Here is a 14,726-nt window from a genome sequence, read left to right as displayed (position 1 = left end):
GATAAATGAACAGGCACCGCATCGTTGTCGGTGATCAGGCCTACCACTGGTGTGTCGTCAGCAAACCTAATGACGGTGTCGGAGTTGTGTTTGGCCACGCAGTCGTAGGCGAACAGGGAGTACAGGAGGGTACTAAGTACACACCCCTGAAGGGCCCCAGTGTTGAGGATCAGTGTGGCAGACTACCCTTACTACCCTTGTTGCCTACCCTTACCACCTGAGGGCGGCCCTTCAGGAAGTCCAGGATCCAGTTGCAGAGGAGGTATTTAGTCCCATGGTCCTTAGCTTAGTGATGAGCTTCGTGGGCACTATGGTGTTGAACACTGAGCTGTAGTCAATGAACAGCGTTCTCACATAGGTGTTCCTTTTGTCCAGGTGGGAAAGGGCCATGTGGAGTGCGATTGAGATTGCGTCATCTGTGGATCTGTTGGGACGGTATGCGAATTGGAGTGGGTCTAGGGTATCCGGGAGGATGCTGTTGATGTTAGCCATGATCAGCCTTTCAAGCACTTCTTGGCTACCGACGTGAGTGCTACGGGGCGGTAATAATTTAGGCAGGTTACCTTCGCTTCCTTGGGAACAGGTACTATAGTGGTCTGCTTGAAACATGTAGGTATTACAGAGTCGGTGAGGGAGAGGTTGAAAATGTCAGTGAAGACACTTGCCAGTTGGTCCCCGCATGCTTTCAGTACACGTCCTGGCAATCCGCCTGGCCCCGCCGTTTTGTGAATGTTGACCTGGTTTAAGGTCTTGCTCACATCGGCTCCCGAGAGCGTTATCACACAGTCATCCAGAACAGCCGGTGCTCTTGTGCATGCTTCAATGTTGCTTACCTCGAAGCGAGCATAAAAGGCATTTAGCTCATCTGGTAGGCTCGTGTCACATGGCAGCTCGTGTCTGGGTTTCCCTTTGTAGTCTGTAATAGTTTTCAAGCCCTGCCACATCAGACAAGCATCAGAGCAGGTGTAGTAGGATTCAATCTTAATCCTGTATTGACGCTTTGCCTGTTTGATGATTCGTCTGAGGGCATAGCGGGATTTCTTATAAGCGTCCGGATTACTGTCCCGCTCCTTGAAAGCAGTAGCTCTTGCCTTTAGCTCGATGCGGATGTTGCCTGTAATCCATGGCTTCTGGTTGGGATATGTACGTATGGTCACTGTGGGGACGACATCGTCAATGCACTTATTGATGAAGCCGATGACTGAAATGGTATACTCCTCAATGCCATTGGATGAATCATAGGAAAATATTTCAGTCTGTGCTAGCAAAACAGTCCTGTAGCGTAGCATTCGCATCATCTGACCATTTCCGTATTGAGCGAGTCACTTTACTTCCTGCTTAAGTTTTTGCTTGTAAGCAAGAATCAGGAGGATAGAATTATGGTCAGATTTGCCAAATGGAGCATGGGGGAGAGCTTTGTATGCATCTATTTGTGTTTAGTAAAGGTGGTCTAGAGTTTTTTTCTCCTCTGGTTGCACATACAAATTTGGTAAAACTGATCTCAATTTGCCTTCATTAAAGTCCCCGGCCACTAGGAGATCCGCTTCTGGGTGAGCATTTTCTTGTTTGTTTATGGCCTTATAGAGTTGGTTGAGTGCGGTCTTAGTGCCAGCATTGGTCTGTGGTGGTAAATAGACGACTTCGAATAATCTCTTGGTAGATAGTGTGGTCTACAGCTTATCATAAGGTACTCAACCTTAGGCGAGCAATACCTCGAAACTTCTTTAACATTAGACATCGCACACCAGCTGTTATTGACAAATAGACACACACCCCCACACCTTGTCCTACCAGACGTAGCTTCTCTGTTCTGCCGGTGCATGGAAAATCACGCCAGCTCTATATTATCCATGTCGTCGTTCAGCCACAACTCGGTGAAACATAAGATATTATAGGTTTTAATGGCCCTTTGGTAGGATAATCTTTATTGTAGGTCATCAATTTTATTTTCCAGTGATTGCACGTTAGCCAATAGAACGGATGGAAGTGGGAGTTTACTTGCTCACCTATGCATTGTCATAAGACATCCCAATCTCCATTCCCTTTTTCTCTGTCTTTTCGTTACGCAAATGAACAGGCCCAAAAGGGATTTGGGCCTGTTCTCAGGAAAGCAGTATATCCTTCTCGTCAGACTCGTTAAAGGAAAAAGATTCTTCCAGTTTGAGGTGAGTAATCGCTGTTCTGATGTCCAGAAGTTACGTTCGGTCGTAAGAGATGGTAGCAGCAACATTATGTACAAAATAACGTCTTTTTTTTTAAACGTAAAAAAAAGAAAAATAGTACAGTTGGTTTGGAGCATGTAAAACATCAGCCATCCTCTTCGGCGCCATCTTATCATAATATACTATATACAGTTACATACACTGGAGTTATTAAAACTCGTTTTTTCAACCACTCCACAAATTTCCTATTAACAAACTATAGTTTTGGCAAGTCGGTTAGGACATCTACTTTGTGCATGACACAAGTAATTTTTCCAACAATTGTTTACAGACAGATTATTTCACTTATTACTCACTGTATAACAGTTCCAGTGGGCCAGAAGTTTACATACACTAAGATGACTGTGCCTTTATTAAACAGCTTGGAAAATTCCAGAAAATTATGTAATGGCTTTAGAAGCTTCTGATAAGCTAATTGAAATAATTTGAGTCAATTGGAGGTGTATCTGTAGATGTATTTCAAGACCTAGGCAGAACTGAAAAAGCTTGTGTGAGCAAGGAGGCCTACAAACCTGACTCAGTTACACCAGCTCTGTCAGGAGGAATGCGCCAAAATTCACCCAACTTATTGTGGGAAGCTTGTGGAAGGCTACCCGAAACGTTTGACCCAAGTTAAACAATTTAAAGGCAATGCTACCAAATACGAATTGAGAGTATGTAAACTTCTGACCCCCCGGGAATGAGATGAAAGAAATAAAAGCTGAAAGAAATCATTCTCTACTATTATTCTGACATTTTACATTCTTAAAATAAAGTGGTGATCCTAACTGACCTAAGGCAGTGATTTTTTACTAGGATTAAATGTCAGGAATTGTGAAATGTTTTAGGCTATTTTCGACAATAAGGAGCATCAGGTACTCCTGGAATGTTAACGAATGGCATGTCCATCATTTGATGAGAAATTACACTGGTCACTCAAAACATTAGTAAAAAAAAGTATTTATAAAGTATAAAGGCCACACAAAATACTTAACTAATGATTTAGTAAATGGTTTATAAGGACCTATGTTAAACATCTTATGAATGGAGTAATGACTAATACATGAACGATAAACGTTTTACCAATCCATTTGCTTTGTTGTGTGGAGCTGTTATAAAGTGCTACCCTTGTATATTTAGTTTTATAAAAACAATTTGTTAAATTATAAACCAGTTGTACTTGCATTTCAGCTTGTACAATGTTTTGGTGAAGAACAGTAAAACCCATTCTCTCTAAGATGTCTGTGGAGAAGCATCACTCTCCTTTTAAGGAAACGTTTGTCTAAGCAGCTGTCAGCTCTTCTTGATCCTCGCTTCCAGGCCTTCTGGTGCCCAGAGCAGGTAGGTGCCCAGAGCAGGTAGGTGCCCAGAGCAGCTAGGTACCCAGAGCAGCTAGGTGCCCAGAGCAGCTAGGTGCCCAGAGCAGGTAGGTGCCCAGAGCAGGTAGGTGCCCAGAGCAGCTAGGTGCCCAGAGCAGCTAGGTGCCCAGAGCAGCTAGGTGCCCAGAGCAGCTAGGTGCCCAGAGCAGCTAGGTGCCCAGAGCAGCTAGGTGCCCAGAGCAGCTAGGTGCCCAGAGCAGCTAGGTGCCCAGAGCAGCTAGGTACCCAGAGCAGCTAGGTACCCAGAGCAGCTAGGTGCCCAGAGCAGCTAGGTGCCCAGAGCAGCTAGGTGCCCAGAGCAGCTAGGTGCCCAGAGCTTGTGCCATTGCACAAGAACCACCTGCAAAGGTAAGGAAGTTTTTTTTGCCTTGTTCTTACCCCTCAACCCCTAACCTGATGTTGTCGCCACAGAGGTATCAAACTTACCTCTCTTCTCCTTGCCTGATGGAAATGTCAGACCCCCTAGTGTTCTGGGAGGACAACGCCCCCCGTTACCCGAACCTATCAAAGTTGACTGCAATGTACCTCCATGTCCCTGCATCCTCAGACCCTGTGGAACGGGTCATCAGCATCGCTAGTAGAACATTCAGGCCTGACCGTTGCTCAATGAGTGACAAAACATTTGCGATGGATGTTTATCAAACGCAATCACCACCATGATTAACCACCATCTACAATGACCGTTAAATAACCTTAGGATATGACCATGATGTAAAAGAAATTCTGACAAAAAAAATGTTCAACAATAAAATCTGTTTGGTTTACATTTGTTTTACTTTCCATTATTTCAATTGAGAAATGTTTGTTTAACATGTACATTTTTTTCTTCTTCATTCTTCCTGTAAATCATTAAATATTTAATTTTAGGCTATATATTAAGATTCAATTCAGAAAGCCCTCCGAACCATGTGCTAATGATCATATATATTTTGAAATAACTTGCATATATTCAAATACCTTCAAATATGACTGATCTTTCTGAGAGGTATTCAAAAAATAATTTCAAACATTATTTGTTTTTCTGAGACCCGTATTCAAATATCAAGGAAATAGTTGCCAATAGTTGCCCCTCAGTTGATTCTCTAAGTTGGCATTTGTAAAGAAAAAAACATTTTTTTAAAACACACTCCAAAGCAATCATACTCCATGGTAGTTTAAAGCCTGCTACTAATACAACTATACTTTTTCCATCACTGCATACTGGTGCTGTAGTTATGAGACAGTGAGCAAGACTGTTGAGCTCAGAACTTCAGAGTTATCATAGTGAATGAGTAAACTTTTTTTTTTTTTTTGGAAAGATTGTGAGGCAGGTTTACTATCTTATTACACATCAATGACTAGGCCTGATTTCCCCCCCCAGGTCTGTCCATTCATGAACTTTGCCTGATAACTGCGATAAAACACTTGACTGACATCTACGACGAATGACATCCACAAAGGGTTCACAAAATGGTAAGGATGTATGAACAGATGGCTACGCAAAAGCGGGCCACATTTTACGCCACATTTTCTTTCGTTTTTTTTTTTTAGTTGCTCCAGAGGAAATCCCATTCCATACATCATTTTGACAAGCAAGTTTTCATCGAGGTGGGTCCGCATGACATCATCATCATCTCAGTAGAAGACCATTTTTCCTCCACACTCTCCATCATATGTTTCTAGAATGTTTATATAGATCACCCTTGAGGTATCTGCGTCAACAAGGAAGAAAGGTCTTCTTTCAGTTTGAAGAGAGTCGATATGCTTGTCAAAGGCAATATTCTTTAATATTGGGTCCAGTTTGAGGGTTGATTTTGGACAAGCACTGAAAGACATGGGACCCCAAACCATCCCCTCACAGACTGAAAATGAATGACCTGATCAAAATGTTTCTGGCATGTGTATATTCCCTGTGTAAATAAAATAAAACCTAAGACCCATTCAATGCTAAACGCTGCCATCTAGTGGTCTGTTTTCAGAAAAACAACATTATTAGATAAAAACAATTCATAGATTTCAGATAGACAACATCTGTAATGAGCAGTCACTATACTTTATTTTAGGGACAATAGCATACAATTTATCTGTACAATATTTAACATCCACTTCCAACCAGGCATCTGAAAGTTTGTTAAATAACTTCAAAGCATAAAAATGATTGGCAAGTCCACTTGCCAATAGAACAGTCATTTGTGCCAAGTCACACTGTTCGACTATCAGCAAATACAGAACCGAAGCGAACCTAGGTTTAGCTTTAGGGTTGTTTTGAGAGGAAGTGTGTTACAGAAAACACTGTCTGATGGTCACATACAAGGAATAACATTCTTGCAACATTGTAGCAATGGTATGTCAATGTTGTAGTGTAACATAAGGGTCTGAGCTAGGATGTCTGAGGTAAAACAATGACTATTTTCACACTACTGAGCCAACCCGAACCATTCTTTGCTGGCTCTGATATTTTCCGATCACATTGTCATTTTCAGCTTTCTTCCAGCAACTATGGTGGATGCTTAACCAGGCCATCTCTATCCAACTCGGTTCGGCTTAGTTCGGCTCAGCTCAGTAGTGTGAAAATGGTATATAACTGTTGATTCAGGGTTCCATTTGAGGGGATTTTCATCAGATCACCTTAGAAAGAAGTTAGTCTCATCTGGGGAAGGAAGAGTGACCGTTTTGGGCCATTTGGGCCATAAATTGATACAATTTAAAAACATAGATATACAAAATAAACAGGTAAAATCTTATTATGTAATAATTCATTTATCTGGGATTTTTTCCAGTCTTTGTGATATATTCTAATAACAATAGAAACAACCTCATGCTATATCCATCATCTACGATCTAAAAATGACATATATATTTACATAATGTGCATTTCAATATCCCAGTCAATCTGAAGTCAAATGTTATTTGGGCTTTCTGAAGTTTATCTGAAAGAAAGTCAACTCTCACAAGAAGGCCAAGGTCTGATCAACTAAGAAGATTGTAGTGTGGCTTGGGGTTTAAAACGCCTGTACAGTGTAATCAGCTTTGTAGAAGTAGTTGTGGTTTAAAAATAAAATCATGTACACAAAATGATATCCTCAAAATACCAGAAATCGTCAGAGGACCACAACATGGCTACATATTTTTTTTCTTTCTCAGAAGCACATACGACAACCAAAATAATGCAGTAGTACTGTAGTGATTGTATATCAGACTGTTGGTTCACCACTAACTGCTTGGAAACTGGTGCCCCTTCCACTCTTCCTCCAATGCCCTTTGCTTGCTAGTTGCTATTGCTGAGCGCTACAGGCTTCCAGTGTGTAGCGAGGGAGGGGGGGGGTTCACAGTAACGGCCACCATTCTATGGCTTTCTCAATTAAAATGTCCTTGAATCTTCGCATCCCTTCTCTCCTCCTCCTCAACCATATTAGGCAAGGAGATAGGATGTGAGGAATCAAGGAAAGACTAATTGCGATAGAGCCTACATCCGCTGCGAGACCACTGGCCAACTGCAGCCTTTACCCCCAAGAGTACAGCCACAATCTAGTAATACAGTTGGGCTTTCCCTAAGTCCGTTCCACTGTCTTTCAGATAGAGGTAAAGTAATAATTGTTTGAGTTGGCACCTGCCCACCTGCTCTCTGTCTAATACCCAAAAGCTCAGCTCAGCAAATCATTAAAACATCAATAGACAAGATTAAAAATGTTTTTAAAATGCTACAGTGGTGTGAAAGTCGCTCCTGCACCAATGCAAGTACGTACGTTGCACCATTCTGCACGGGTTGCATATACTGTAGTAATTACTGAAAAGCATAGTATTGAATCCCTGAACGTTGTTGAAGATGTTGTAATTCCAGTTTAAACACTGACTAGGTGTGAAGAGAGAGAATGCAAAGATGAACGCATCATCATCCGTGTCAATGTCACCCAGAAGACAAATCTGAGCTCATACAACAAGCTAGAAATGGAATAGAGAACACATTCACAAATCAAATTCCGGAAGGACGACGAGAGTCATCCTTGTTTTGCCCAGGGTGGGTCTACAGTAGTAACGTTGTCACACTGATTAAAAGGCTCAACTGAGTTGAGATGATAGAGAGGCTAGAAGTAGAGATGTTTTAACACTACGGTTGAGATGGCACCAGGAAGAGAGAGAGTCAGTGTGAAAGGTCCCCCGCGTCTCAAAGCAGAAGGGTAGTAGCTAGGGACTGGAGAGAGAGAAAGAGAGAGAGAGAGAGAAGGGTAGTAGCTAGGGACTGGAGAGAGAGGAGGGTAGTAGCTAGGGACTGGAGAGAGAAAGAGAAGGGTAGTAGCTAGGGACTGGAGAGAGAGGAGGGTAGTAGCTAGGGACTGGAGACAGAGAAGGGTAGTAGCTAGGGACAGGAGAGAGAGAAGGGTAGTAGCTAGGGACTGGAGAGAGAGAAGGGTAGTAGCTAGGGACTGGAGACAGAGAAGAGTAGTAGCTAGGGACTGGAGAGAGAAAGAGAAGGGTAGTAGCTAGGGACTGGAGAGAGAGGAGGGTAGTAGCTAGGGACTGGAGACAGAGAAGGGTAGTAGCTAGGGACAGGAGAGAGAGAAGGGTAGTAGCTAGGGACTGGAGACAGAAGGGTAGTAGCTAGGGACTGGAGAGACAGAAGGGTAGTAGCTAGGGACTGGAGAGACAGAAGGGTAGTAGCTAGGGACTGGAGAGACAGAAGGGTAGTAGCTAGGGACTGGAGAGACAGAAGGGTAGTAGCTAGAGACTGGAGAGAGAGAGAAGGGTAGTAGCTAGGGACTGGAGAGAGAGAAAGGGTAGTAGCTAGGGACTGGAGAGAGAGAGAAGGGTAGTAGCTAGGGACTGGAGAGAGAGAGAGAGGAGAGAGAAGAGTAGTAGCTAGGGACTGGAGAGAGAAAGAGAAGGGTAGTAGCTAGGGACTGGAGAGAGAGGAGGGTAGTAGCTAGGGACTGGAGACAGAAGAGTAGTAGCTAGGGACTGGAGAGAGAAAGAGAAGGGTAGTAGCTAGGGACTGGAGAGAGAGGAGGGTAGTAGCTAGGGACTGGAGAGAGAAAGGGTAGTAGCTAGGGACTGGAGAGACAGAAGGGTAGTAGCTAGGGACTGGAGAGACAGAAGGGTAGTAGCTAGGGACTGGAGAGAGAGAGGGTAGTAGCTAGGGACTGGAGAGAGAGAAGGGTAGTAGCTAGGGACTGGAGAGACAGAAGGGTAGTAGCTAGGGACTGGAGAGACAGAAGGGTAGTAGCTAGGGACTGGAGAGAGAGAGAGGGTAGTAGCTAGGGACTGGAGAGAGAGAGAGAGAGAGAGAGAGAGAAGAGTAGTAGCTAGGGACTGGAGAGAGAAAGAGAAGGGTAGTAGCTAGGGACTGGAGAGAGAGGACGGTAGTAGCTAGGGACTGGAGACAGAAGAGTAGTAGCTAGGGACTGGAGAGAGAGGAGGGTAGTAGCTAGGGACTGGAGAGAGAGGAGGGTAGTAGCTAGGGACTGGAGAGACAGAAGGGTAGTAGCTAGGGACTGGAGAGAGAGAAGGGTAGTAGCTAGGGACTGGAGAGAGAGAGAAGGGTAGTAGCTAGCGACTGGAGAGAAGGGTAGTAGCTAGGGACTGGAGAGACAGAAGGGTAGGAGCTAGGGACTGGAGAGACAGAAGGGTAGTAGCTAGAGACTGGAGAGAGAGAAGGGTAGTAGCTAGGGACTGGAGAGAGAGAGAAGGGTAGTAGCTAGGGACTGGAGAGAGAGGAGGGTAGTAGCTAGGGACTGGAGAGAGAAAGAGAAGGGTAGTAGCTAGGGACTGGAGAGAGAGAGAGAGTAGTAGCTAGGGACTGGAGAGAGAGGAGGGTAGTAGCTAGGGACTGGAGAGAGAAAGAGAAGGGTAGTAGCTAGGGACTGGAGAGAGAAAGAGAAGGGTAGTAGCTAGGGACTGGAGAGAGAGGAGGGTAGTAGCTAGGGACTGGAGACAGAGAAGGGTAGTAGCTAGGGACAGGAGAGAGAGAAGGGTAGTAGCTAGGGACTGGAGAGAGAGAAGGGTAGTAGCTAGGGACTGGAGAGACAGAAGGGTAGTAGCTAGAGACTGGAGAGAGAGAGAAGGGTAGTAGCTAGGGACTGGAGAGAGAGAGAAGGGTAGTAGCTAGGGACTGGAGAGAGAGAGAGAGAGAGAGAGAGAGGGAAGGGTAGTAGCTAGGGACTGGAGAGAGAGCGAGAAGGGTAGTAGCTGGGGACTGGAGAGAGAGAGAGAGAAGGGTAGTAGCTAGGGACTGGAGAGAGAGAGAAGGGTAGTAGCTAGGGACTGGAGAGAGAGAGAAGGGTAGTAGCTAGGGACTGGAGAGAGAGAAGGGTAGTAGCTAGGGACTGGAGAGAGAGAGAAAGGTAGTAGCTAGGGACTGGAGAGAGAGAAGGGTAGTAGCTAGGGACTGGAGAGAGAGAGAAGGGTAGTAGCTAGGGACTGGAGAGAGAAGGGTAGTAGCTAGGGACTGGAGAGAAGGGTAGTAGCTAGGGACTGGAGAGAGAAAGAGAAGGGTAGTAGCTAGGGACTGGAGAGAGAAAGAGAAGGGTAGTAGCTAGGGACTGGAGAGAGAAAGAGAAGGGTAGTAGCTAGGGACTGGAGAGAGAGGAGGGTAGTAGCTAGGGACTGGAGACAGAGAAGGGTAGTAGCTAGGGACAGGAGAGAGAGAAGGGTAGTAGCTAGGGACTGGAGACAGAGAAGGGTAGTAGCTAGGGACTGGAGACAGAAGGGTAGTAGCTAGGGACTGGAGAGACAGAAGGGTAGTAGCTAGAGACTGGAGAGACAAAAGGGTAGTAGCTAGGGACTGGAGAGAGAGGAGGGTAGTAGCTAGGGACTGGAGACAGAAGAGTAGTAGCTAGGGACTGGAGAGAGAAAGAGAAGGGTAGTAGCTAGGGACTGGAGAGAGAGGAGGGTAGTAGCTAGGGACTGGAGACAGAGAAGGGTAGTAGCTAGGGACAGGAGAGAGAGAAGAGTAGTAGCTAGGGACTGGAGACAGAAGGGTAGTAGCTAGGGACTGGAGAGACAGAAGGGTAGTAGCTAGAGACTGGAGAGACAAAAGGGTAGTAGCAAGGGACAGGAGAGAGAGAAGGGTAGTGGGTAGGAACTGGAGAGAGAAGGGTAGTAGCTAGGGACTGGAGAGAGAAGGGTAGTAGCTAGGGACTCGAGAAGTAGCTAGGGACTGGGAGATACAGATGGATAATAACTAGGGAGTCAAGAGAGACAGAAGAGTAGCTTCCTGAGCTTGTTTAAAAAGAAGACCAAAAGATAACCAAAAGGCATGCTCACATCATTAAATACTCGATTGACACAGCAAGCCAAAATAAGGAAGAAGTGCTTTTTAAAAATAACTTTCAATGAGTTAGGGGGTTATTGAAATACTCTTAAAATGTAGGTGTAACATGTTTTCAATAAAACACTAATTAAAACCGCAAGGAAGGACAAAATAAGGAAAAATAATAAGGAAAAAAACAAGGACAAAAAAAATTGTGCAAAGAAGAAAAACAAGAAGGCAGATACACGTGTGTAAATGTATGGTCGTACAACTCTTGGCGGGATAGTTTTAAAAAACTGTGGTGATAATGGTTCTATTTTCACCTGCCACAGCTGTACAGTATACAGTTCGATAATACCAAAGTAATGATGTCATCTGAACGGTTTCCAGTGAGATTGTTGTCGTCCCAGAAATATACTTAATAGAACTAGAAACAACAGTAGTTCTGTCTCTAGAGTTGCAGTGTTGTAATGAAGATGGAACTGAGGTATACCTTGTTGATTTGAGGGAGGTCTATGGTTTTGCTTTCAAAGTAGTAACGCTAGGAAATGCCCCCCACCCCTAAAATAAACCTTGACTGCCATTGTTTTGATATGATGTACAGCAGCAGTACACGTGACATTCAGAAGCTGTTTCTTATTGGCATTACAAGTCGTCATTGTCATTTAAACACAGAAAGAAAACCGCAAAGGAATTTTAAAACAAGTTGCCCTTTTTCCTTCACTGAGCCGTAACAGTTCCTCTTGGAGAGTCCATCCTCTCCCTCTTCTTTTTCTTCGAAAATAGAACAGAAGTCTGTTAGGCGGTCCTAGTGTTTTCTTCATATATAAAATATCCCTTTTGCCCAGCTCACAGCGTTTTGTTACGACCTAGTGTTGCTCTTTTGAAGGAGTCTGTTGTACAGTTTGAGGCTCGCTATGGGAGTCCACCTGAATCCAACACATCGTGATACTTGAAGTGGGTAGAAACCAAACCAGTGTTGGTTGGCACAGCCAGGTATTTCCTGAATGACAGTAGTGTAGCGCCCAGCACTAAAACACAACCACGCCATGCCAGCACGCCCAGCTGAGGGGGTCAAGGGTCAGAGATGAACCCGGGATCACCCAGAGTTTATGATCCTGAACGGGCCACTCTGGTCGATCAATGTGTACCTGAAAACATCCAGTCAAAAATAGCTCCATGTCCACCACCTGACACGTCCAGTCAATGTCCGTCCATTCATAGGCTGGACTCTTTGGGAGGGAAGTCCACGTTGGTCACCATGGTGACGACGGTGACAATCTCCTCGGGGGCGACAATGTTGGTCTGGCGTCGCATCTGGATGATGCGTTCCTCCACGCAGCCCGCCGAGAGCCGCGCCTCGGCCTCGTGGTCCCAGCACTCCTCGATGGTCTCGCACAGCATCACCAGGCCCTGGGACAAGCATAAAATAGCACATATATATGGTCATTTAAGCCGAAGTTCTTATCCCAAGCATCTCACAGAACCGTCAACATTGACACACGCAGGACTTGAACCCATATCCCTGATGTTGCTAGCTCTATGGTTCTAACCCATTGGTTTACAACCTTTTTCGGTTACTGTATCACCAACTGAATTTTGCTCTGCCCGGAGTACCCCTGAATTATCCCTTCATGTGCATTTTACCAGTAAACATATGGTCTCATGAGTCCTAATACCCTTGGTTGGGAACTGCTCTAACCTACAGAGTAATTGGAACCACATGCTAATAAACAATGAATGATCTATACGTTTGAAACGTCATCCTATCCAGTAACACCACCAGCAAACCCACTATACTCCTAGTGTGTACTTCACTATACACTTTTCATGTGACAGTGTGTCCTCACCAGTGGTGTAAAGTACTTCAGTAAAAATACTTGAAAGTACTATTTAGGGAGTTTTTTGTGGTATCTGTACTTTACTATTTATATTTTTGCCAACTTTTACTTCACTACCTTCTTAAAGAAAATAATGTACTTTATACTCCATACATTTTCCCTGACACCCAAAAGTACTCGTTACATTTTGACAGGAAAATGGTTTGCTTAAAAAGTTAAACGATTTTTACTCTTAATTCTTAAGTATATTTTAGCAATTCAATTTACATTTAGAACCAAATACTTTTAGACCTTTACTCAGTTTGTACTGGGTGACTTTCACTTGAGTCATTTTCTATTAAGGTATCTTTACTTTTACTCAAGTATGACAGTTGAGTACTTTTTCTCCCAACACTGGTCTTCACTCACTGTGTGTTTCTGCCAGCACTCTCTGAGGCAGGGTCGTAGCTTCTTATGGACCACCACCTCCTGCATGTCCTCTAGAGACGGGTGCTGGCCGACCTCCTCCTCGAAGGGCAGTGTGTACTCATCCACAGGACCTGCAACAAAACACACACACACACAGCGTGAGAATACAGAGAAACCACACATACACACACACCAGCAGAGAAGCCACACACACAGTGACTCCTTTGGGATCACATTCGGCACTGTAAGTGTTCTGGTCACTTCTGTCAGCTCCGCATGGAGTCAGCAGTCGGCCGTGTCCCCGAGTCACTGATCCTCACAGAGACGCACAAGGTCAACATACCCGTTTCAAACACACGAGGACACACACACACACGTTTTTCTCTCACCGTCTGCAGCGGTGCAGCGAGCGGTCAGCTCCCACAGCACCAGCCCCATGGCGTACATGTCTATCCTCAGGAATGAGTCTCTCTGGAAGTTGATGGCCCCCTCCAGCACCTCAGGGGCCATGTAGCGCCTCGTGCCCACCTGGAGAAGCACAGCACAAGGCTACAAGGTAACACTCTGTCTCATGTCAACAACACACTGCCCTCAGGCCATAGCTCACTCCGAAAAATCAACGGTTGTCCGATATTTACACACGTCTTACGGACCTCAATGTGGGATATTCCGCCGCCTTTGAAGTCTGAACATGTATTTGATGTTGGAGTGAAATACAGCATCACTACATTTGCGGATAATGCATTCACCGATTCTGCTCTCTTCTGCAGGTTAATAGAGCATCACTACATTTGCGGATAATGCATTCACCGATTCTGCTCTCTTCTGCAGGTTAATACAGCATCACTACATTTGCGGATAATGCATTCACCGATTCTGCTCTCTTCTGCAGGTTAATAGAGCATCACTACATTTGCGGATAATGCATTCACCGATTCTGCTCTCTTCTGCAGGTTAATAGAGCATCACTACATTTGCGGATAATGCATTCACCGATTCTGCTCTCTTCTGCAGGTTAATAGAGCATCACTACATTTGCGGATAATGCATTCACCGATTCTGCTCTCTTCTGCAGGTTAATACAGCATCACTACATTTGCGGATAATGCATTCACCGATTCTGCTCTCTTCTGCAGGTTAATAGAGCATCACTACATTTGCGGATAATGCATTCACCGATTCTGCTCTCTTCTGCAGGTTAATACAGCATCACTACATTTGCGGATAATGCATTCACCGATTCTGCTCTCTTCTGCAGGTTAATAGAGCATCACTACATTTGCGGATAATGCATTCACCGATTCTGCTCTCTTCTGCAGGTTAATACAGCATCACTACATTTGCGGATAATGCATTCACCGATTCTGCTCTCATCTGCAGGTTAATAGAGCATCACTACATTTGCGGATAATGCATTCACCGATTCTGCTCTCTTCTGCAGGTTAATACAGCATCACTACATTTGCGGATAATGCATTCACCGATTCTGCTCTCTTCTGCAGGTTAATAGAGCATCACTACATTTGCGGATAATGCATTCACCGATTCTGCTCTCTTCTGCAGGTTAATAGAGCATCACTACATTTGCGGATAATGCATTCACCGATTCTGCTCTCTTCTGCAGGTTAATAGAGTATCACTACATTTGCGGATAATGCATTCACCGATTCTG

At 44.6% G+C, this 14,726-nt stretch overlaps 1 protein-coding gene across 3 annotated transcripts in view; it reads right to left on the bottom strand.

Annotated features, from left to right (window-relative positions):
• Nucleotides 1-11,257: 11,257 nt before the first annotated feature.
• Nucleotides 11,258-14,726, bottom strand: part of LOC112253978 (activin receptor type-2A) — a 35,477-nt gene continuing 32,008 nt past the window's right edge. For all 3 annotated transcript variants that reach the window (XM_024426145.2, XM_024426146.2, XM_024426147.2), the window contains exons 9-11: nucleotides 13,444-13,582; nucleotides 13,055-13,185; nucleotides 11,258-12,218 (exon numbers count right to left, since the gene is read on the bottom strand). In XM_024426145.2, coding sequence (XP_024281913.1) covers nucleotides 12,024-12,218; nucleotides 13,055-13,185; nucleotides 13,444-13,582 — 465 coding nt within the window. In that variant the 3' untranslated portion in view covers nucleotides 11,258-12,023. The remainder of the gene's footprint in view (nucleotides 12,219-13,054; nucleotides 13,186-13,443; nucleotides 13,583-14,726) is intronic.

The sequence above is a fragment of the Oncorhynchus tshawytscha genome, linkage group LG07 (assembly GCF_018296145.1).
Source record: "Oncorhynchus tshawytscha isolate Ot180627B linkage group LG07, Otsh_v2.0, whole genome shotgun sequence".
NCBI classification, from domain to species: Eukaryota; Metazoa; Chordata; class Actinopteri; order Salmoniformes; family Salmonidae; genus Oncorhynchus; species Oncorhynchus tshawytscha.
Note: the sequence above shows the minus strand (reverse complement) of the source record. Positions and strands in the feature narration are given on the sequence as shown.